This window comes from Aricia agestis, chromosome 1, assembly GCF_905147365.1.
Source record: "Aricia agestis chromosome 1, ilAriAges1.1, whole genome shotgun sequence".
Taxonomy (NCBI): Eukaryota; Metazoa; Arthropoda; class Insecta; order Lepidoptera; family Lycaenidae; genus Aricia; species Aricia agestis.
The window spans coordinates 8,090,223-8,113,399 of NC_056406.1; the positions used below are offsets into that span (position 1 = coordinate 8,090,223).

At 38.6% G+C, this 23,177-nt stretch overlaps 2 protein-coding genes across 11 annotated transcripts in view; one reads left to right on the forward strand and one right to left on the reverse strand.

The window, feature by feature from the left end:
- The window catches only part of LOC121727179 (microtubule-actin cross-linking factor 1), a 204,574-nt gene that overhangs the window by 173,900 nt on the left and 7,497 nt on the right, over nucleotides 1-23,177 (forward strand). For 7 of the 10 annotated variants that reach the window (XM_042114865.1, XM_042114892.1, XM_042114899.1 and 4 more), the window contains exons 59-97: nucleotides 154-285; nucleotides 413-739; nucleotides 904-1,130; nucleotides 1,378-1,522; nucleotides 1,614-1,733; nucleotides 1,896-2,093; nucleotides 2,259-2,422; nucleotides 2,532-2,631; nucleotides 2,740-2,925; nucleotides 3,053-3,171; nucleotides 3,287-3,445; nucleotides 3,590-4,010; nucleotides 4,277-4,431; nucleotides 4,764-4,775; nucleotides 5,378-5,603; nucleotides 5,974-6,100; nucleotides 6,728-6,851; nucleotides 6,963-7,083; nucleotides 7,345-7,502; nucleotides 7,738-7,889; nucleotides 8,097-8,337; nucleotides 8,485-8,580; nucleotides 8,727-8,909; nucleotides 9,121-9,280; nucleotides 9,692-9,769; nucleotides 9,868-9,987; nucleotides 10,394-10,549; nucleotides 10,851-10,967; nucleotides 11,812-11,935; nucleotides 12,211-12,338; nucleotides 12,652-12,728; nucleotides 13,063-13,134; nucleotides 13,455-13,487; nucleotides 14,335-14,409; nucleotides 16,011-16,182; nucleotides 16,538-16,655; nucleotides 17,008-17,117; nucleotides 18,583-18,705; nucleotides 18,926-19,043. In XM_042114865.1, coding sequence (XP_041970799.1) covers nucleotides 154-285; nucleotides 413-739; nucleotides 904-1,130; nucleotides 1,378-1,522; nucleotides 1,614-1,733; nucleotides 1,896-2,093; nucleotides 2,259-2,422; nucleotides 2,532-2,631; nucleotides 2,740-2,925; nucleotides 3,053-3,171; nucleotides 3,287-3,445; nucleotides 3,590-4,010; nucleotides 4,277-4,431; nucleotides 4,764-4,775; nucleotides 5,378-5,603; nucleotides 5,974-6,100; nucleotides 6,728-6,851; nucleotides 6,963-7,083; nucleotides 7,345-7,502; nucleotides 7,738-7,889; nucleotides 8,097-8,337; nucleotides 8,485-8,580; nucleotides 8,727-8,909; nucleotides 9,121-9,280; nucleotides 9,692-9,769; nucleotides 9,868-9,987; nucleotides 10,394-10,549; nucleotides 10,851-10,967; nucleotides 11,812-11,935; nucleotides 12,211-12,338; nucleotides 12,652-12,728; nucleotides 13,063-13,134; nucleotides 13,455-13,487; nucleotides 14,335-14,409; nucleotides 16,011-16,182; nucleotides 16,538-16,655; nucleotides 17,008-17,117; nucleotides 18,583-18,705; nucleotides 18,926-19,043 — 5,674 coding nt within the window. The remainder of the gene's footprint in view (nucleotides 1-153; nucleotides 286-412; nucleotides 740-903; nucleotides 1,131-1,377; nucleotides 1,523-1,613; nucleotides 1,734-1,895; nucleotides 2,094-2,258; nucleotides 2,423-2,531; nucleotides 2,632-2,739; nucleotides 2,926-3,052; nucleotides 3,172-3,286; nucleotides 3,446-3,589; nucleotides 4,011-4,276; nucleotides 4,432-4,763; nucleotides 4,776-5,377; nucleotides 5,604-5,973; nucleotides 6,101-6,727; nucleotides 6,852-6,962; nucleotides 7,084-7,344; nucleotides 7,503-7,737; nucleotides 7,890-8,096; nucleotides 8,338-8,484; nucleotides 8,581-8,726; nucleotides 8,910-9,120; nucleotides 9,281-9,691; nucleotides 9,770-9,867; nucleotides 9,988-10,393; nucleotides 10,550-10,850; nucleotides 10,968-11,811; nucleotides 11,936-12,210; nucleotides 12,339-12,651; nucleotides 12,729-13,062; nucleotides 13,135-13,454; nucleotides 13,488-14,334; nucleotides 14,410-16,010; nucleotides 16,183-16,537; nucleotides 16,656-17,007; nucleotides 17,118-18,582; nucleotides 18,706-18,925; nucleotides 19,044-23,177) is intronic. The other 3 variants (XM_042114947.1, XM_042114938.1, XM_042114883.1) reach the window with 1 other exon arrangement.
- Nucleotides 20,270-22,613, reverse strand: LOC121727277 (protein wntless). Its single transcript, XM_042115010.1, has one exon. It carries the CDS (start codon nucleotides 22,467-22,469, stop codon nucleotides 20,838-20,840), a length of 1,632 nt encoding a protein of 543 aa, XP_041970944.1. The 5' UTR covers nucleotides 22,470-22,613; the 3' UTR covers nucleotides 20,270-20,837.

A 23,177-nucleotide genomic window follows, 5' to 3' on the forward strand; every position in this document is an offset into this window, starting at 1 on the left:
GGATGAAAATTGTATATAATAATACTTCTTAACGCGAGCGAAGCCGCGGGCAAAAGCTCGTTACATTATAATTTTGAAACAAAACTAAACATAAGTAAATATAATATTATGCAAGTGATATGTCCTAGTTACAAAACAATTTATCATCTGCAGGTGGCTAAGGAATTCCAAGAGCAATTGCAGCCCTTGGTCGAGTGGCTCGGTAACACCGAACGGAAGGTACGAGTGCTCGAGCTGGTGCCTACTGATGAGGAGAAAATACAGCAGAAGATCAGAGAGCACAAGGTGAGACTTGAGGATTATAAAGCTAAATGAATTGGAATTAAACTTCAATTCAACAATGTATTTTATATTGTTGAGTCTTATTGGATGCCACTTATGTAGGCACTATTAAACGTCACATATTTTTCAGGCAATCCACGACGATATCCTGTCGAAACAGCCGCCATTCAAACAACTCACCGAGACCGCTTCCACTCTCATGGGTCTCGTAGGAGACGATGAAGCCACCGTCTTAGCTGACAGGCTCCAGGCCGCCACCGATAGGTACCAGGCTCTGGTGGACCACAGCTTGAATGTTGGCGACCTGCTGGACAATTCCCGCAAGGGTCTCAGACATTTGGTGCTCACGTACCAGGACCTGTCAGCTTGGATGGACGGCATGGAACAATATCTCGCCAAGAGAAAGATCCTGCCTGTGCACATGGAGAAACTGCTTAGGCAAATGGATGAGCTCGCTGTAAGTTATATTTTCTCTTTATTAATTTATTTACTTCGCCAAAATGTTTCTATACAAATTGTAATTATTGTAACAAGTTTGGTACGGAACTTTCAAATGGTAATTCTCAATTGTCTATGTAAAAGATGTCACAAATATATATTTATTATTTTTTTTTTTTACAGGAAAAGACGGAAGAAATAGCGTCCAAACAGGAGGCCGTAGATAGCACTGTGGAGTCCGGGCTGGAGCTCATGAAACACATCTCCGGTGACGAGGCGCTGCAGCTCAAGGACAAGTTGGACGCGCTGCAGCGGCGATACAACGATCTGACGTCACGCGGCGCCGACCTGCTGCGCCGAGCGTCAGAGGCTCTGCCGCTTGTGCAGCAGCTGTATGACGCTCATACCAGGTAAGCCTAACGACTTGTTCTGGTGTGGACTATACTTTATTATATATTTTTTCTATGTCTTTTTCGACCTCAGTCAAAGTGTTATTTAGATCTTGGATTTGATGAGTTTAAGTTGAATGTAGTTAAGAAAATAGTATTTAAAGTAGGTATGTCATGTTTCTGCTACACGACTTGATATTGAATATAAAATATAATAATTTCTCTAAAGCAATGAAATACAATAAATTGAAACACGAAATCTGCGCAGATTATCGGAATGGATGTCGAGTGCTGAAACATGCTTGCAATCAGTCGAGCCACGCGAGGAAGACATTCTCAGGTTGGAGGCTGAGTTGCAAGAGTTCAGGCCACTTTTGGACAGCATCAATCTTGTTGGCCCACAATTGTGCCAGGTTTGTAAAACATGAGTTTTATTTCATTCAAAAACGACATACTATGACATAGACAAAACTGATTTTGTTCTTATAAAAATACTTTTTATAGATCTCCCCCGGAGAAGGCGCGACCCACATCGAGGGTATCGTAACCAGAGACAACCGCCGCTTCGACGTAATCGCTGAGCAGATACAGAGGAAGGCCGAACGCCTCCTTCTGAGCAAGAAGGTAAAATTAAATTTATATAGGATCCTTGTTTCATTGCCTCTAAAATCTTAATGGCTACATGTGAACAGTACTCAGATGTTTCAAAACGAAGCAATGTAATTATTTGGTTTGTGCTTTTTAAAATATATTTATACGTCATTAATAAATATGTGTTTTCTCTAGCGTTCCCTGGAAGTAGTAGGCGATATGGAGGAGCTTGTTGAATGGCTGCGTGGCGTGGACTCGGCACTGCGATCGGCCGAGCCGCCGGCGGCGGAGGCGGAGTTACTGCGCGGTCAGTTGTCGCGGCATCGCCCCCTCAACGACGACGTCGCGGCGCAACGTGTGCGTGCGCGCGATCTGCTTGCACAGGCTAAGAAGGTATTGTATTTTTTCTTTATTATCTTATGTGAATTTACTTTAAGTTGATTCCGCTATCTTATAGCAAATAAACATCAAACCTGGAACATCAAATATTTTATTTTTTGTAAGGTGAAAGCTAAAACACTGCTACAAGATAATTAGAATTGTTCTCTATCTTCTTAGGTTCTTCGTGAATGTCAATCATCTGACGAGGCCGCGGTCATCCGCGAACGCAGCGAGGAGCTGCGTGAGATGATGGACGAGGTCGGACAGCTAAGCGGCGCGCGCTTGGCCGCTCTAGAGCAGGCCCTGCCGCTAGCGGAACACTTCGCTGATACACATCACGGGTAATTTTATTTACTAATCCCTAACTTATGGCAATAAATGTTTTGTTTACCATGCAAAGAGTATTATTTACTGTATGAAAATCGTATTAAATACAAAACTTTTTTACAGTTTGTCGACGTGGTTAGACGACATGGAGAAGCAAGTGCAGATGTTGGCTATGCCGGCGTTGCGCCCCGAGCAAATCGTGCAGCAGCAAGACAAGAACGAGGTACTTGTAATCACTGAATGATTTTAATACTTTAACAAAATGTAAGTGCTACGTAAAGCTATTAGCTAATAAGAAAAATATTGTTCCTTACGATTATTATTTTTATAGATGCTGCAACAGTCGATTGCCGGGCACAAGCCGTTAGTCGACAAACTGATAAAGACTGGCGAGGCGCTGTCTCGTCTCGTCGGCGAAGATGACGCAGCCAAGATACAGGACATCGTGGAGAACGACTGCGAGCGTTACAACGCGCTGCGGGCCGAGCTCAGGCAGCGCCAACAGGAGTTGGAACAGGTATGCATATTTATTTCATGAAAATGTTTAAATTCTCTAAACTCTAAACTGTTATTTTTTTTATTATTTTACATCATTGATATGTCATTTATTTGAATTGTCATTAACATATTATTTTTGTCCCCAGGCTCTTCAAGAGTCGTCGGTATTTGCGGAGCGTCTGGACGGTATGGTGCGCGCGCTCGCCGGCGCCGCGGACCAACTGCAAAACGCAGAGCCCGTCTCCGCGCACCCGCATAAGATTCAGTGAGTGTGCTGTCATTCTATCTTAAATTTCATTTACATATACTTTAAAACAATTTCCACTAAACAAAATAGTTTGAAGAAACTTTTTGCTTAATAATGAATATGACTTTCACAGAGACCAAATGGACGAGAACAACGCTCTCATAGAAGATCTCGAGAAACGCAAGGAGGCATACAACGCGGTGCAGCGTGCGGCCTCTGACGTCATCGCGAAGGCCAACAAGAGCGACCCCGCCGTTAGAGACATCCGCAACAAGCTGGAGAAACTCAACAAGTATGTATTAATAGAATATGAGTAATTGTGTCAAAAATATTACAGACTATATTATTACAGACCTTTTATAAGTAAAGATAAAATATTGTGTTCAATAAATCTGCAAAAATATGTGTGATACTCATATTTTGTATCCTTGCATAGGTTGTGGGATGCCGTTCAGAACGCAAGCGGAAACCGCGGCCGCACACTCGCCGAGGCAATGGAGTTGGCTCGTAAATTCTGGGCCCTGCTGGAGCGCGTATCACGCGCACTAGCTGACCTCCGCGACGCGCTACAGTCGCAGCCGCCGCCGGCCGCCACGCCGCCCGCCCTGCAGAGGCAGCAACTGGCTCTGCAGGACATCCGTATGGAAATCGACCAGGCCAAGCCCGATGTGGACAAGGTCAGGAAGACGGGTTCGACCCTCATGTCGATGTGCGGCGAGCCAGACAAACCCGAGGTCAAGAAACACATGGAGGACATCGACCATGCCTGGGACAACATAACAGCGCTCTACGCGCGCAGGGAGGAGAATCTCATCGATGCCATGGAGAAGGCGATGGAGTTCCATGACACGCTTCAGGTACAGTTATATTTGTTGGCATTTGAAGTTCGAAGGCTTATTTAAAGGATATTTATTAGTGAAAATTACAAAAAGGTTTTTTAATACAGTCCATAAAATATAAGTTTTGGAAGAAAAATATAATTTTTTTTCTTTTTATTCCCCTGACAGGTAAAATCTATTAAATCCAAAAATTTACAAATTTAAGTGCCTCACATAAACCCATCCTCTTAGCTGTGTAATCGATCTAGTATTACACATGTGTTCATATCTCTTGTCTATGACAGAATCTCCTCGAGTTCCTGGACCACGCGGAGGACAAGTTCTCGCACATGGGCCCGCTCGGCTCCGACATCGACGCAGTCAAGCGGCAGATCGCCCAGCTGGCCACCTTCAAGCAGGAGGTCGACCCGCATATGGTCAAAGTCGAGTCTTTGAACAGGTAAGGATCATTCTATTACCTTAAAGAGAAATTTTGAATTTACTATTATTTTTGTAAATGATTTTACCTTCAAAACAGTATTTGAGAGAAATGTACAAATGTGTCAGTTTTTTCCTCTTTTGATAGCTAATTGTGTTTAATATTTTGGCTAAATATTCTGCACCCTAAGCACCGTTGAAATTTAATTAATGCACAATGTTTAAATTGTTATACTCCCTTAAATTATTGGTAAAAGAAACAAAACTGGTATCTATGGTATATTATACTAATAATAATAATACTAATACTTATGTTTTTTATTCCCACCCTCGTGCTACAATCGCCTTGATCAGGAGTTTATTGAGGCAAGAATTATATTTATATTGATGAGTTTTGCTTGAGTTCGTCACACCTTGTGTTGTTGCCGTACTTTGTAGGTCTTTATGACATCATCATAATATAAAAAAATTACACTTACAGAATAGAATTGTTATGCACAGAAACTTTTTTTTAAAACGTGACTAACTTATAACGTTGCCTTAAGTTACCGTAGCAGTTTCTGTGTATAATAATTCTTGGTGAAAAACTCACATTTGTTTGTCATAATTGAAATATTATATTGTCAATGTTTTCATGTCTTCTTCTAACCTAATAGCTTTTGTCTGTTGTTGTTTGTTTTTAGAATTATTTTCATTTATATAGGAACATATTTACAGTAGCATCTATTTGTATTCTCTTCATAGTAATTCACAGTTTGAAAATAAAAAACAAATCGACGATGAATACAATAATTTATAACATACTTAGGTAAAAATTTACTTGCATGAAAACATTACATGCGATCAATTTATAAATTTGCCTCAATATGTTAATTCTTCACTAACAGCACTCCACATTCGTTATAGCTCGTTTGATATCGTATATCATTACTATATATCGTGACGTCATAACATTCACTATGATACAGGCAAGCGGCAGAGCTGACGGAGCGTACGTCAGCGGAGCAGGCTCAGGCTATAAAACAGCCGCTGAGCGAGGTGAACGCGCGGTGGGCGGCGCTGCTGCGTGGTATGGTGGAGCGGCAGCAGCAGCTCGAGCGAGCGTTACTGCGCCTCGGTCAGTTGCAGCACGCGTTGCGCGACACGCTCGCCTGGATCGCGCAATGCAACGCTACGCTGGACACGCTTACACCGGTAAAAATCTTGATCTAATATTAAATATGAAAGAAAGTAGATGTCAATGTATACCTAAAGATAGACATGAAAAATGTAATATCTATTAGGAAACCTTTATTGCGTACGATTTTTTTAAACCAAGTATTATCTTACAGTTGTCCTTGTCTGTCAAGTGACATTGCTAACGTATCAGATAGAGATAGCATCTGTGATTAAGATACACCCGTATGCTCTGAGTTAATATTTTTATTAGTATGCCGGATAGTACGGAAATCAACTATACAATTATTGCATTTTCTATAAATTACTTTTCAAACTTATCCAAAAAGGTAAATTTCGAAATTCTATAGGCGATATGATGTTTAGTTTGTATTGTTGTTGGATCCAGGTGGCCGGAGACCCGCAAGTGCTGGAAGTGGAGCTGGCCAAGCTGAAGGTGCTGGCCAACGACATCGCGGCGCATCAGCCGTCCGTCGACACGCTCAACGAAGCCGGCGCGCAACTCGCGCACGCTGGTGCGTACACGACTTTTGTTATTATTGTTATTGTACTATCAGAGAAGTTGATACCTTCTAGGCATCAAGCAGATAGCGGACCTAAGTAATTTGGCATTTAGTCAAATCTATCCGACCGATCACAGCTAACATTGAATTGACATAAGCCGACCAAATGTCGTAGGTCCGTCAACTGCCTAGAAATAAATTTCCTCGATGGTACATTTGCGACTGAAGATGTCACAACAGACTAATGACGTTTAGGTCGTATTTGTTCTCACCAAAGAATAGGTGCGGACTGTGGACGCGTCATTGATCGATTTTAACATTTCGCTAATGACGTTACTTTTTTTTTCTTAATGCAAATGGATTATAATAGATTAAATTTGCAGTTGAATTATTTAGTATCGGTGTACAGCTTGGCATAAAAGAGTGTGTATTAAAATATGAGAGCGCTTTTCTTTATAGGCAACCCTACGCTACAATTTTGACACAATATTTACATACTAGAGTTGACAAGTGATGTAGTATTTTCATAAATAAAAACTCTTAGTTTCAGCTGTCACCGCATCAGACACTTTTTTGCCAAGCTGTATGTTATTGAGTTTTATAATATATTAATATAATAAACATTTGTTGTCTAAATAGGATCGGAAGAAGCAGGCGACACTGCCGAGAAACTTGCGCTTCTCAACAGGAAATGGCGCGAACTACAACAAAGGGCCAGAGACAAGCAATCCGAGCTGGAAGACGCGTTGCGAGAGGCGCAAAGGTAATTTTGAAATGGGCAGTAAGAAAAGGTTAAGGCAGTTAAGGCAATTGATATTTTTATTATAGCAATAAAAAATGAAATACACATTTGCAATTTGTCGTTTGTGTATAGCTTCAACGCGGAGATCGGCGACTTGCTGTCGTGGTTGTCGGAGGTGGACAGCGTCATCGCCGCCTCCAAGCCCGTCGGCGGCCTGCCTGAGACCGCCACAGAACAACTCGAGAGATTCATGGTACGTTTTGTTGAAAAAGAATCAACGTTTTGTTGAGTTTCAGTAGAGAATCAACGACAGATAATAAATAATGAAAAAAAAATTGTATAATAATTTATGGCTGTATTAATACTAAGTATTCATGGCAAAATGGCGTATATAATAGGCGTTTTTTCGTAGTTTACTGGGAAGAAGTTTATTTATACAAATATATTTCTAGATTTAAAAATGAAGAGATTTGTTTTCTTCATTGAATAATGCGAATAACCCTACCATGTATAGGAGGTGTACAACGAGATCGAAGCCAACCGGCCGAAGGTGGAGGCGGTGCTGCAGCAGGGCCAGGAGTACATCAAGCGCCAGGAGAAACCCAACCCGCACTCGCAGCTGCACCTCAACCTCAAGAACCTCAAGTCCAGATGGGACAATGTCACGTCCAGGTCAGTTTTAACCCGTTAAGGTGTATCGAGGTAAAAAAAATGTGAGAATATATCACAATCACAAAAGTTGAAATATATATTGGATTTATTTATTTCTGTGTAAACGTCACGATATATTTTTTTTCTGTTAAAGTATTTCTGGAAACGTGTAAACGCCATTAAGCTGGATATGCGTTTATTAAAACGTTTAAATTGTTTAATTTTTTCCAACGTTGAATTGTTTAAATTTGAACAGAGCGTCCGATAAGAAGATTAAACTGGAGATAGCACTGAAGGAAGCTACGGAGTTCCACGATGCGCTGCAAGCCTTCGTGGACTGGCTCACCAGCGCCGAGAAAACGCTCTCCTCCGCCAAACCAGTCTCCAGGGTCATGGAGACATTGCTATGTAAGTGATTGATATAATTTGAAAAGAAAAAATGAGAAACTCGGCTAAAAGTAATGCGATTTTATATATTGGTAATTTTAAACAAAAAAAAAAAATTTAGGCAATGCTACAATAATTGTGTTTAAAGATTACGTTGAAGTTAAAAAAAAACTTTTTAAAATTAAGTCTCTGAACTTATTTCCTGATTTTCTTAATTTCTTCCGTTAGCTCAAGTTGAGGAACACAAGGCGTTCCAGAAAGAAGTATCTACCCACCGCGAGACCATGCTCCAACTGGACAAGAAGGGCACTCACCTCAAGTATTTCAGCCAGAAGCAGGATGTCATCCTGATCAAGAACTTACTGGTGTCGGTGCAGCATAGATGGGAACGAGTTGTTTCCAAGTCTGCTGAAAGGACCCGTGCATTGGATCTTGGACTCAAAGAAGCCAAGGAGTTCAATGATATGTGGTATGTAATATATTGTTTTTTTTTTTTACTAGACTTTTTATATAGGTAATTCTGATTAATTTACTTCGAAACATAATATGTACCAGGCTTCGGCGAACTGAAATCCTGTTCTTTTTTTCTGGATTACATTATTACTTTTTTGCACAGGACTAATTTGATGAGTTGGCTCAACGAAACTGAGGAGCAATTAGATCAGCTGAACTCCGAAACTACCATCAACGATCCAGAGAAGATTAAACTCAGGTAAAAATTTCACTATCTACAAATACAAATATTATTATCCCAAAAAAACAAGTATGTTTCATGAAGTGATACGGATACCTTGTTTATTCCATGGTTGTTATATTTTAAAATTAAATAAAAATATTTTCTACAAAATATGTCTATAGGCTGAACAAACATCGCGAGTTCCAAAAGGCTCTGGCTGCTAAGCAGCCTGTGTACGACCAAACCACGAAAGTCGGCAAACAACTCAAGGACAAGGCACCCAAGACAGACGAGCCCACGCTGCGCAACATGCTCACTGATCTCAAAACCAAGTGGACCACCGTCTGCTCTAAGGCAGTCGATAGGTATGTTTCAGCCTGGTAACACATAAAATAATTAAAACTTAACTGAACTATTTTACAACTGAATAGTTTGGAAATGATACATTAAATTATACTTAACTAATAATTAATTACTTTTGTAATGTAGTTTTGATACCTTCTATCTAGCTTTAATTGTAAGTTCCAAAAATAATAACACCCAGATCGAGACCCACTACATATATAAATTTTACAGGCAACGCAAGCTCGAAGAGGCATTGCTGTACTCCGGCCAGTTCAAGGACGCGATGGGTGCTCTACTGGAATGGCTGAAGCGGCAGGAGGCGGCTCTGGGTGCCGACTCGCCCGTCCACGGTGACCTTGACACTGTCATGGCGCTTATTGAACAGCACAAGGTAAGATGCGTATAACGGGCTAACTTGCGTACGAATTAGCGTACTTGCGTATAAACGTGCTTACTTGCATACGAATTAGCGTATTTACGTATTAAGTGCTCACTTGCGTACGAATTAGCGTACTTGCGTATAAACGTGCTTACTTGCGTACGAATTAGCGTATTTACGTATTAAGTGCTCACTTGCGTACGAATTAGCGTACTTGCGTATAAAAGTGCATATTTGTAATAATATTCTTTTTTAAGTAAATAAATACCTTTAAACCTAGACATACATACTTAAATACAAACTTGCATACTCGCCTACAGGCGTACGTCCTTGCGTACATAAGTTGCTGGTTGAAAATATTATTATTACAACAGTTCTGCTTTTATGAAGTGACAAAAGAAATTAATTACAATATTTTTGCAGCAATTCGAGGAAGATCTGCATTCTCGCCAAGGACAGATGCAGTCTGTTCTCAAGACCGGTCGAGATCTCGAAGCTACTGTAAGTAACATAATTACAATTTATGTACTGCATTCTATAACTGTAGAGTCCTACATTATGTCATCCTGCATTTATTAATTCTACTTTTTTTTGACTAGGTTCCACCAGAAGACGCCACCAACATCAAACAACAGTGCGGCGAACTCAAACGCGCCTGGGACGCCGTGCAGTCGCTCAGCGAGAGGAAAGCGCAAAGACTGGAAGGAGCTCTCAAGGAGGTAATTATTTATAAAACCAATGACTAGAAAGTGTATTCTCTTAATGTAAGTTCAATTTTACAGTTTTATTGAAACCAGTAAGCAACTGCATCGATGGTCCATTAGTTAGGTGAAGGGCTGTACTTTTTTTTACATCTTAGAGCGCTTACAGACGAACGGCACTTTTCGACGGCTGACGTCAGCCTTACATTTTCTTCTTAGGTTTTAGCAGTTTAGTTCTTATGTTTTAGCACGTGGCTAGATGACCCGTTGAAATTTATATAATTTCTTTTCTAATATAAACCTTCCCTGGACTTTCACGAATATTTCAACCCTAGCCAAATCGGCTCAGCCCTTCTCGAGTTTTAGCAACTAGCAAAACCTCCATTTATGTAGCAATCATTTTATGCGTCTCTCTTGTTCTCAGGCGGAGCGTCTACACAAGTCGGTGAACATGCTGCTGGAGTGGCTGTCGGACGCGGAGACGCGGCTGCGGTTCGCGGGCGCGCTGCCCGACGGCGAGGCCGAGGCGCGCGCCGCGCTCGCCGACCACGAGCGGTTCGCAAGGGAGTTGGCCGACAAGGTATGACAGTTTTTTTAAAGGGGGCAAACGAGCAAACGGGTCACCTGATGGAAAGCAACTACCGTCGAGTGTCGACCATGGACACTCGCAACATTAGAAGAGCTGCAGGTGCGCTGCCGGCCTTTAAAGAGGGAATATGCTCTCTTCTTGAAGATTTGCAGGTCATATTGGTCCGGAAATACTGCTGGTGACAGTTCGTTCCAGAGTTTTACAGTTTCCTTGTTATTAAGTTAGTATTTTATCCAATAGCGTACTATTGGATACAATCGAATATTTCTAAAAATGACAATGTTTGATACAGGGTCGCGACAAGGACGAGACAGTGCAGCTGGCGCGCGACATCCTGTCGCGTGCTCACCCCGACGCCGTGCCCGTCATCAAGCACTGGATCACCATCATACAGAGCAGATGGGACGAGGTCAGTTACTTAACTTTTCATTTTAAAAAAACTATCTCGGAAACGGGCTTTCTACCTTTTTCAGCGATATTTGGTATCCTCCTGAAAACAGATGCAAAACCAGTATGACGAAGCACAAAGGAAAACTTACTCAACGCTTGTTGTGTTGTTGTGTATGAAAGCTTTGTGTTATTGTTAATAAACACGTAACAACCAAGAAAAACAATAAATCTTTTTGGACGTGGCGGGTGACATGGTAGCCGTGTCATCTACCTCTATGGCGTATGACACGGCTCACGTGTCACGAGAAAATTGTATGCCATACTGAAAGTCTTCAAAAAGGTGTGTCGCATTGAATCGGTTAAAATGTATGCAACCCTGCTTAGTTCGCCTTGCATATTATGTATTAAAATTATATCTTCTTTCTACGTATCATTAGGCAGTAATCTTAGATTGTTATTATCTTATTTTAATTAATATTTATATCTAATCGTAATTTTACCTTCAGTGTATATTTGGATTCGATTGTGTGAATCTGTTGTAACTTTTTTTGCAAATATGTTTACATAACAAAATTAAAATGGAAGTAAAATCGAGAAAATTGACGATATCCGTATCACCGGTTTTGCGTATATTCAGTAAAGTGTCTGCAGGGCAGGTGAATTTTTTAAGACTTGTCTAAGAAACCGTAGATCTGTTTGTCGCGGTTTATGTGTTAATTCTTTAATTCTGCGATCACTATAGCAAGTCTTATTGATTTTCTACGAACTAACTTTTGATATTTTGGGTGCTAGTTAGTCTCTTTCTTGGTAACATTTTTACCCTAAATATAGTGTGCAAATACTTTAGGTTTGTTTCGACACAGGTATGGCAATGGGCGATGCAGCGCGGCAGCAAGCTGGAGGCGCACATGCAGAGCCTCAAGGACTTGGACCTCGTGCTCGACGAGCTGCTACAGTGGCTGTCCGGACTCGAGAACACTCTGCATAGTGAGTTCATTTTACAATATACATTCAGTTTTAATTAGTACTCCCAATGTTAGTTATTTTTGAGCGGAGTGCATAAGTTTCATATACGTTTCCACGGTACTAATTGGCAAGTCTGTCACGTAACAGTAAGTGAGTAGCTGCTTAACAGAACAGTACCAACCGAAGTAATTGAAATTTTAAAGAATACGATTTTGTAATTTGGTAGCAAACGGCCTGGTCCCGATTCCTTTATAAATAAGTCGGGTTGTTGCTAACTTTCATACTACTTTGTGTAGCATTGGAAGCTGAGCCGCTGCCAGAATCTATTGAGCTGTTGGAGGGACTCATCGAGGACCACAAAGATCTCATGGAACACACGCAGAAGAGGCAGAGCGAGGTGGACCGTGTGTGCAAGGCGTACCAGGTGATTATCCTTGTACCATCGAAGAAATCGACCTATAGCTGTGATCTGTCGGATGGGTTTAACACAACGCGACTAATTTACGTTGGTCCGCCATCTGCCTATGAATCGACTTCTCTGATAGTATTATTCTAGAATGAAGGAGCAACATTTTCATGAGAAGAGAGTGGCTAATAATATATCTTTAGTCGCGAAAGAATAGTCTCATCCTATACTAGAATACAACATTTCAATGAATGCACAACTTGATTTCGAAGTATTTAGATAATCTCCCATATTATTATAAAATCTGTAAAAATATTCAATTTTTTGGCAGGTCAAGAGCCAGAGCGTGGGTCGGGAGTCGACGCCACGCAAGGTGTCCGCCAAACAGGCAACCAAGGGAACACCTGTGTAAGTATATCATAGGCTTCGCGTACAGCTTCCGCGTTATACTATTTGCCATAAAAATATTCCTTTAATTGTATAAAAAAGGAATGACACAAACTAATTTAAATAGGTAATAAAATCTTATAAGGAAGGTTTTTGTCAAATAGTATAACATGTTCACTAGTTTTTGTATTCAATATTTCATTTAATTTTATGTTACATTCATTTGTTATGTGTCGATTATTTCGTGTCACGCTTAAGTTCACCAGTTTTCATTTATGTTTTCTCTCACCCACACGTTTCGCGCCACCGCCATATTGTGACGTCATTGCATGGGGTGTTAATGTTGCCACATCAGCCGCGGCTCGCAGCACGATCTCAACAGGGAGAGGTCGATGTCGCCTGATTACTATGGCTCTAGACGCTACAGGTTTGTTTTCTATTTATTTTCATCCAAACATGTTTTTTAATTTTAATTTATACATGTTCTTTCATTTGATTTTTTCATTAAAAGGCTATAATTTCATCAATTTTTATCTTAACTATTAATTTCTTGGGCTTAATTTGAAACCTTTGAAACACGTTGCTCTAAATTCATTTCTTTTTCTATTTTACTAATCACCATAATATACTATGTTGGTACCTCTAACGTGTTTAATGGGTCTTCTATAATACAACGTCTCGTCTCGCTCTAACACGTGTAAATGTAGCTTTGTGTCTCGTTCTCTATGTCACGCTTGGCGTCGGCAGGTCCCGGATACACAGTCGAAGTAGGAGAGGAAGGTTTGATGTGGTTTTCATTCTAGGATTGTTTCAATTTTAAGAGAATTAGATTTTATTTTTGTAGTTTGTGTTTAAGGAATATTTCTTCTTCTCTCTTAAAAGGTTTATAAAATATTATACTTACCATTATAGAATCTATGCTTAGTTTTTGCTATATATTATACAAGGAAGGCTGAGCCTTGAAGGTATTTTCACCTGAAAGGTTGAGGCCAAGGTTGAGGCACAAAAAGACTTCAAATAAAGCTGGGTAATGGGTTTTAGATATCTCTAAAACCCTTTACTCAGACTAACTCTAAGATCTAAAGTAAAGGCACGTGTTCTATGAGAGAAAGAAATATTTCTATACTTAGTGTTGAAATTTAGTGTTAGTTTTAGAAGTTTTAGCTTTTCTAAACCTACTTCTTAGTTTCGATTTGTAATTTCGAAGCATAATAATGCATTAGCTTTGTTCTGCTTAGAAGCATGATATAAAGAATATTGAACGTTGCATGTTGTGGTGAAGGTATTTTGTGAGACTGTATTCTGAGTAGATCTTGCATGTTAATTCAAGGGTTAAGGTTACAAGTAGGGAGTTCGGATATAATATTGCTCTTGAAGTAATTATAATAACACCTTTAACTCAGTTTAGAAAACTAACAAATCCAAACATCATTATAGAGTCGAATCACAATAAAATGACAAGTTAAGTATAACTAGTGTTCGGGCAATCTAGCACAAAAGCACCGCATTATCCACCATCACAAACTAACAGGGCCGGCTAACACTGGACTAACGGAGCTAACTCGGGCTAACAGTGCGGAGACGGGGTTTGTACTACATGTGTGTTTATACTATGCGTGTCCTCCAGTCGCCTCAGCCCCGGCCGCGACTCGCCAGACCGCAACCTCCCGCACTATGGACCCAGGTTCCCGCCGAGGGGAAGGTAAGGATTGGCAGATCAATGCGTATGCCTAACGGCCGTTCCCAATATTTGATCTATCTCTGGTTTTGCCCTACTAGAGATAGGAATAGCTCACATTAGACATTAGAGACATATATTTTATGTCAATTGTGAGCTATTCCTATCTCTAGTAGGTCAAAACCAGAGATAGATTAAATATTGGGAACGGCCGTTAATGTGTCTTAAAAAAAGTATCTCTTCATCTTCTTCTTCTTTTTATTTATGGCTCCTTTGTGAATTCTATCATTAGTTCAGTGACCTTTTGACAGCCATACGTCACATATCAAACTTGTCACTACCCACGTTTTTAAAACAATTTGCTTTAACCTACCTAATCCTATTCAATATTTTGTGATGATTCGGTGTAGAAATTAAATGGAAAAGGCACATTTAGGACGTACTAACATAATATCAAAATTTACATAGAACTATTGGAACTTAATTAATATAGTAAATTCAAAATTATATTGTTACTAATAAATGAAGATAAATACAGCCGAATACAAAAGCTCCTTCTGTTTTGGTAGTCTGTTAAAATAAGGGAAAAACTCAAAAATTAAAAAAAAAGATCTTTTGGAAGTACAATCAATGAAATGGATGCTTTTGTGATTAATTTGTTTTATACTGTGGGTTTTATAACTAAGTTCTTATTTTGCTTAATTTTTGTATGTTTTTTGCTGCTTCTATTGTAATGTTTTGGCATGTGTTTTTAAACTTATTATTTTTTTATCAATATTTTTATACTAATTAGGTACTTATTCAATTTAGGAAACTTATTGTCTCTAGTTTTTTTTAACTTGAATATGTTTTAATCACTTAATTTTATTATTAGTTCAAGAACAACAAAACACTTAGGTTCTTTAGTCAGTATCATAGTGAAAGAAACTACTTTCTACTACTATTCTTACTAATCGGTTGCGGATATATATTGACAGAAGTTTATCTTTTCAATAACGTTGTTGGTGGGTAAACATTATGATGTTAGCCAATCGAACGTGGTGATTTTAGTCTGGTTCCTGACATAAAGTTAATATACTTACCTAGCGGAATAGAGCAACAATCTCGAGCTGTCAAACGAAACCGAAATTCCGCTATGTATATTAACTTTATGGTTCCTGAGGTTTTTTTTTTACAGGAAAAGTTATCAACTCTAGTGAAGTTTATCTTAACTAGCATTAACGACTTTACGTTAGCCAATCTAAGTGTGTTTGAGTGATTAGATAAACTCTTGTCAAAAAAACTCTGAAACTGGGCATAAATGAACTACTGTCAAAAAAACCCCAAGAAGACATTACAATTTACATAGGTAGTTACTACGAATAATAAATCCTATTTATTATTCGTAGGGTAGTTACAAACAGTAGACAATTTGCCACGTAGGGGCAATTCAGACCGCAATGCGACGCGTAGATGCATTTCTAAATTTGTATGTATTTGCATGAGTCATGACCACAGAGTACTTTATTATATACTGTCATGACGTTTCACGCAATTGAAGTCTGTGAAATCCATACTTTCGAAATGCATCTACGCGTCGCGTTGCGGTCTGATTGACCCTAATTGACATATCTATTGACAAACAGCAAAGGAGCAGAGCCGGAGTTCAGGTCGCCGAGGGTGAGACAGCTATGGGACAAGTGGCGCACCGTGTGGCTGCTCGCGTGGGAGAGACAGAGGCGGCTGCACGAGCGCCTCGAACATCTCAAGGAGCTGCAGCGAGTGTCCAACTTCAGCTGGGACGACTGGAGAAAACGAGTAACTATAGTTTTGGGTTTACAACGAAAGCTGGCTATTTGGAATTCGCATGCACTCTTAATAAAAGAATGCATGTCAATTTGAAGACATTTTAATCATTCACTGAATTATTTTGGTATGCAATAATTACACCCTGGATTCAGTTTATGGCCAGCGCCCAGCTGTCTATTGTCTAAACTAAAATTAAAGCTAAAGCTGTCAAACACTTAGGATAGTTCCAAAATTATTTTTATACAGCAAGAGTAGAAAATAAAATTACTTTTTTTTAATAAAGCACTACATAAGAGTTATTTATCTGATAATTTATGAATTAGAGAGTTCATACTTCATACATTAACTGTGAACGTTTTAACAGTTCCTGAAGTTCATGAACCACAAGAAGTCCCGTCTCACGGACCTGTTCCGCAAGATGGACAAGGACAACAACGGCTTCATACCCAGGAACGAGTTCATCGATGGAATCATCAACACCAGTGAGTATTGTACTTTTATTAATGGATCTTAAACGGTGGTACTCAACCTTTTTTTTATACGGGTCACAACTCACAAACATGTTTTCGTCTTGGTGTCGCGAGCCGCAACTATTATTTTTCAATTAAAAATAACGTTCTTCAACTTTCACGACGACTTTACTCTATTTTGCCAGTAGGCATGAATTTTAAAATTCCCGCTAAAGTCTAATCTAGTCACTGATAAAGTCCCGGCGGTGCCCTCGCCCCTCGCGTCCCGCGGGCTGCAGGTTGAGTATAGCTAATCTAGAAGTATAAGGCCACCGAGATTTAACTATCAATAGTAATTAGTAACCATTGTCTTGTTTGTGAACAGAATTCGACACTTCTCGTCTGGAGATGGGCGCCGTGGCTGACCTGTTCGACAGGAACGGTAGCGGCCTCATCGACTGGGAGGAGTTCATCGCCGCTCTCAGACCTGACTGGGTAAGTATATTAATTGATCCATCGACGCTCCTACCGACTCAAGCTATGGAACATATTCGCATTAGGCTGAAGTTAGCTATGTAACAATTTTTTCGACTGCCTTACCTAACTAGATTTTGCAACTTTGTTGCACAACTATAACTATTCATAATACCGTAAGAAACTAAGACAGGAACAGTACCTTTCATCTATAATCAATTTTATCATAGTATCAGATCAGCCGCTTAATAATCTTGAAGAAACTATCACTAACAGGAAAGACATAGTTATCTTAATATATATATTTCTTGTGTGCGTGTGTATGTGACTGAACTCCTCCTAAACGACTGGACCAATTTTGATGAAATTTTTTGTGTGTGTTCGTGGAGATTCGAGAATGGTTTAGATTTACAGTTTGGTCTACAGGAAAATGTTTTTTCAATTAATTTCTTATTTATAAGGAGTTGTTGATTTTGGAATGTTTTACATTAGATCCGGCGGACGGCGCTATCATCGCATTCAATATTATTCTATTTCAATTTTAGTTTGTCCTGACAGATGGTGCTACGATTAATTTGAAAAAAATTTTGTTATTCAATTCATGTGCTGATTAAAATATTAAATAAATAACACATAGGCTACAATTTTAACCGACTTTCAAAATGGGGGAGGTGTTATGTTCGTTTTCTTATATTCAACGATTACTCCGCCGTTTGTTAACCGATTTTCAAAATTTTTCTTTTGGTATATAGGGTATCATCCCAATTTGGTATTATATTCAGAAAAGTGGTGATCTGATGAAGGATCCATAAGTAATCGAGGGAACTCCTCAAAACTTATAGGGAAACATATGGTGACTTCGGTTTCGTGAGAAGTATTCTAAGCATATGCTACCAACAAGTAAGATTTTGCACCGAGATATACCTGGTATACCGTGGTTCGGAAGGTGCTGAGAGAATTCCTGATTCTTTATAGATACAAGTTTGGGAGTTTCGGCGTTGTTTTAAGAACAGAAAGCATATGCTACTATGCAAATTACATTCTTCATCATCATCATCATCATCATCACTACCATATTATACCATTTCATAGTCTTTTAGATCGAGACTCGAGTTTGTCAAGCGATAATTAAAAAAAATCTATATCTACCTAATATTATAAACCTGAAGAGTATGTTTGCTTGAACGCGTCAATCTCAGAAACTACAGGTCCGATTTAAAAACTTATCTCAGTGTTAGATAGATCATTTATCGAGTAAGACTCATCATTTATCGAGAAGGTTATATTATATTATTACTCTAAGACTAATACGACAGAAGAAACTCAGGAAAATGTGGGAAAAACGGGGGAAATATTTTTTATGGGAAAATGTACGTCTACGGATTCTGTAAAATTTCTAATTTACGCGGGCGAAGCCGCGCGGGACATCTAGTTATTAGTATAGATTAGTGTGTTTACATTTTACAAATTATTTGATCGTTAACAGGTCGAAAGACGCGGACCGCCGACGGACGCGGACAAGATTCACGACGAAGTGAAACGACTAGTGATGCTGTGTACCTGCCGACAGAAGTTCAGGGTGTTCCAAGTTGGAGAGGGCAAATATAGGGTGAGTTTATTTGTTGTTTAGAATCGAGATTGTAAATGCTACATCATTAGTCATTACATATTATATCGATTTGGAATTTGATTCCTCATAATTTGCATTCGGTACGAGATATAATAAAAATAAAATGTATTAGCCATGACGAGATACGACAAAGATTCAGTTCAATCTGAGTTTTTTATCAGATTTCGAATATAGTCAATATCAAATATATTTAAAATAGTTCGGCGATTCGCAAAAACTGCGTCTGGTCCGCATCCTGAGGTCTACTGTGATGGTCCGCGTGGGAGGAGGATGGGTAGCTCTAGACGAGTTCCTCGTCAAAAACGACCCCTGCCGAGGTACGTTCCTATCCATTTATCACTTGAAAGTCAAGGATCCACTTGTACTAATCTGGGTTAAAGCTAATCCTCAATTATTAATATCATGGCATCAGTCATCACTCATCACTCTTGTTTATGAGATATTTTGCGCTCGTGTCGTGCACACGAGAAAGAGAAGTCACATTATAATACAGAATTAGCAGCAACCCAATGGCGCAAGTGGGCCTAAGTTTTAAAGTGTAAGCTATTATGGATTGATTTTAAGTCTTAGGCTGGTATAAATAGTCAGTACTCAAGATGCATCTCGGTCTCAAGACACGGTTCAGGCTCTGTGATTGGTTGGCTGTCAAAATTTGGACCAATCACAGAGCGTCCGCGTCTTGAGACCGGGTCGCATCTTAATATACTGACTATTTATACCAACAAACAATATAATATTTAGTACCTACCTCCAAAATACACATTTTTAGGATGTCGTTAGATGAGAATATTCAGATATTTTTGTTGCCTTCATAATAGCTTACGCTAAAATTAATTACAAATCCAGTATTAAAATTATTTACAATATTTATGATAAATTTAAAATTTTGCAAAAAAAAAAAAAATAACAATCAAAAACTAAAATGAGTAAGGTACTTACCACATGTTACATTTTAACAAATCCTAAGTTAAATTCCATTACACTGACGTCATAGTGGTGGTTTAAAATCAAAATTTCCTAGTCTTAAGTATTTAAGGATATTTATAGAAAGCATCATCTTATTAAGACTGGTTTATTATACTCAATTCTCAAATTATTATTATGAATTTAAAATTTCAGTTATAAGCATTCGAAGTAGGTTATTTTAGTATAATTGCTTTCCATAAATATTCTGTGGTTATTTTTGAATAAAAATCCAAAAGCTGAATTTTAAAATATTTAACTTAATTTATTATTATTAGTATACTTATTAAAGAAAAGGCTTGAACCAATACAGGTTTTTATTCAATCTAATCTCTAATAACATAATATTTTAGGTGCTTTACCTTTTGGTAAACCATCTAGAATATTTTTTTTCTATTGACTTCCTGTTGAAATGTACATACAGAAAGTCAATTGATGAGTATCTGAATATTCAAAGTGTCAATCAAAATCGATAAACGTGATTTGTGATAACTGTTAACCCAAGACTAATAATGACCAATAACAGGTGATGACAGGGAAATATTTTATTTGTTTGTGAGTGTTTAAAAAAATAACAATCTTGTTTTCAAAAATTTATTGATTACGTACAAAAATTAACTTACAATTACTAATAGAAAAGATATAAAAAATAGCTGGCAACACTGTTCCATATTAAATTTAACAATTTAAAATGCGTTTAAAACAAGTCACTATCACAGCAAAAACTAAGCTTTAACAGAGCTACAAGATTACACTACACATAAAATTCTAAAATGGAAAGGCCAAGGTCAGGCCACTTGGACTACAAGGAATTTGTGAGTCATTTTGCTCTTCATAAATATTTGAGGGTTATTAAATTGTCATTCTTCTTATAGATCGAGTTAAACAAATTTAACTTGGTTGTTTTAGTCTATTATCTCCATCATGGTTATCGCAGACACAATAGATTTTCAATTGTTATGCGGCAGCCGGCTGCCACTTGGGGATTGATGGGTTAAGGGATATAACCTACTCAACTACAATCTAATCACTAAATTATGTGGACACCTAGGGATAATACTGTTAAATAGTAGACTACAACATCAATGAGATACATGTTAGCATTCTTAACACTAGTTTGAGATTCCTACAATCATGGATGGCTGCATTTAATCCACATTAGGCTTACGAATAAAGGAAGTCAGGGATGAAATTTCACTCCTCTCAGTCGGCAATGGACTAAATTCAATTTCTTCACTCAGGTTTTGTGTATCGCTGGTGTTTTCATTGACTGGCCAGTGTTTGTGACTCGGAGCATAAAGTACGAGCAATGCAAAGATGTATATGTTCCACATTCCATATACGCCAGTGAAGAATGCAGATGTATATTCTATTTCAATGTGCTCATCCCACTTCCATTGTCCTTCTGCTACTTGTCCCAGTATAAATCCAATCACAGTTAGTGCAGCACACAGTAGAGTCGTAAGCATTAAAAATTTAAAGCGATAAATAATTCCTTCGTAATGCAGCCGTCGAACTGAGCACATGGTGGGTAGAGATTGACGTTTTTGGGATATATTGATAAACACCTGGTAAACCATGTAGCACAAAAACAAGAAGTATATTCCTGTAGATATTCCAGCAAGTATAATGAATGTCAAGGCCAGGTTTGTTCCTAAATCTGTTACCCAAATTGAATAAAAGGGGTTCCTCAGTTGCACGCCTCTCTCGCACATGTCAAATATGAAAAGTGAAACACATCCCATTGCGACTGCACTCAAATGACGCCAGTATTGTTTAACTGAGCTCTGGGCTGATGAGTCTTGGATTAGCATGTGCTCTCCGGCAAAAACCAGCCAAAATGAAAATAATGTGGCATAAAACACTCCTTGCCTTATATCTCCAAGTAGTAGCATAAAGGGCAAATCAAACTGCAATGTCAAATATTCTATTGGGGCATTAAGTAAACACAATGCTAAACCCAAACTTAAGAGCATTTTTTCAAGTAGAACCGGTTTCCTTTCTAGTATGTGTATACGCCTCCAAAACCAAACTAATATAGAAATAATACAGGGAAAGAAGACTGTTTTCAAAGAAAGCCAAACCTTTGTAAAACCTCCATTCTGATTTATAACCGTAACCCACATGTCTCTTACATGCCCTATGTGTGCATTCATGTCTGGAGTGTCAACTGGCAATCGTATGTTCAGTAGGTAGTAATCGTGAAACAAAGAACCAAGCTCAAACAAAGGAATAGCGGAACAGTTATATAGGTACTCCTCTGATTTCGTGTCAATATCGCAATCTAGATTTCGTTTCTCGACAGACTGTGTGTACAACTTCCATCCGTCGTCCGGATCGCCTTTATTTCGATAAGCTAACCTCGCGTCTATTGTGATAGTGCTGCGTGGTTTTATTTCCATGCTTGAATGATATTGTATATCGACTTGGAGTACGCCTATCAAATTTTGCTGCCATCTTGAGTAGTCAAATATTTTTCCTTCTCGAGGAACCGGCATTTGAAATGCAAACACGATATCGGTTTCCGATAAATCATGGTGTGTTAGTCCGAGGTCTATCGATTTACACTTGCCTTTACCGCGATTATAAAACCACTTGGTTGTATCATTTTTCATTGTAGAAGTATCTTGGCACACAGTTCCGAGTATATTTTGTGCGTTTGCAGGCATGGGTGCGACCAAGCCCCCGATAAGGAAACATACTAGTTGACATAACAAAAGAAAAGTAACTAAAACGGCAAGCTTTCGCCCACTTAAATTTTCAATGATGGTTCCAGACATGATGTTAAATTTTAGAGAATTGATATCATTACATTTTACACAACACAAATTATTATTTGGATGAAAAACCGTGTTTTCTTTTGTCTTGCTCAATACCGATCCGACGCGAACGACAAGCCGAATTTGACAATGACATGCGCATTGCGAATGGTTTTTTTTTTTTTTACGGCTGAATGAGGGATTTTCCTATATTTTTAATTTGATTGTCAAACAGTTTCCATTTTAGTAACTAGATGGCGTATGGGTAGACAACTATCGGTAATACCAGGGAATACCATCAATAATTGCTACAAAACTGGGCAAAAGAATGTAAAACTTGATACATTTCAACTTGAAAAAGACGCAATAATATTCCAATGAATAGGATAGTAAAATTATTATAACGATGTTTTAGCTAAAATACACGGAAGAAATAGCCCTATTCACCGATATTCACACCAAATGTCACAGGAATTATACATTTTGGTTTTGACAACATCTTACCTGCACTTGTGCAAGATAACGGATATTTAATGGCTAATATTTTACCAATAATGAATATCAAAAGCCCAAAAACCACAATTTGGGAAAAAATAATAAAAACCACACCAACAATAAAAAGTAGAAGAAGTTTGAAAGTGACATGCCCGCCAAAACTCTTTCAGTTGTCAAGTTTCAGTTTGACAAGTTTTTATTATGTCAGCGTGTTCCTAAACTATTACCAGTGTA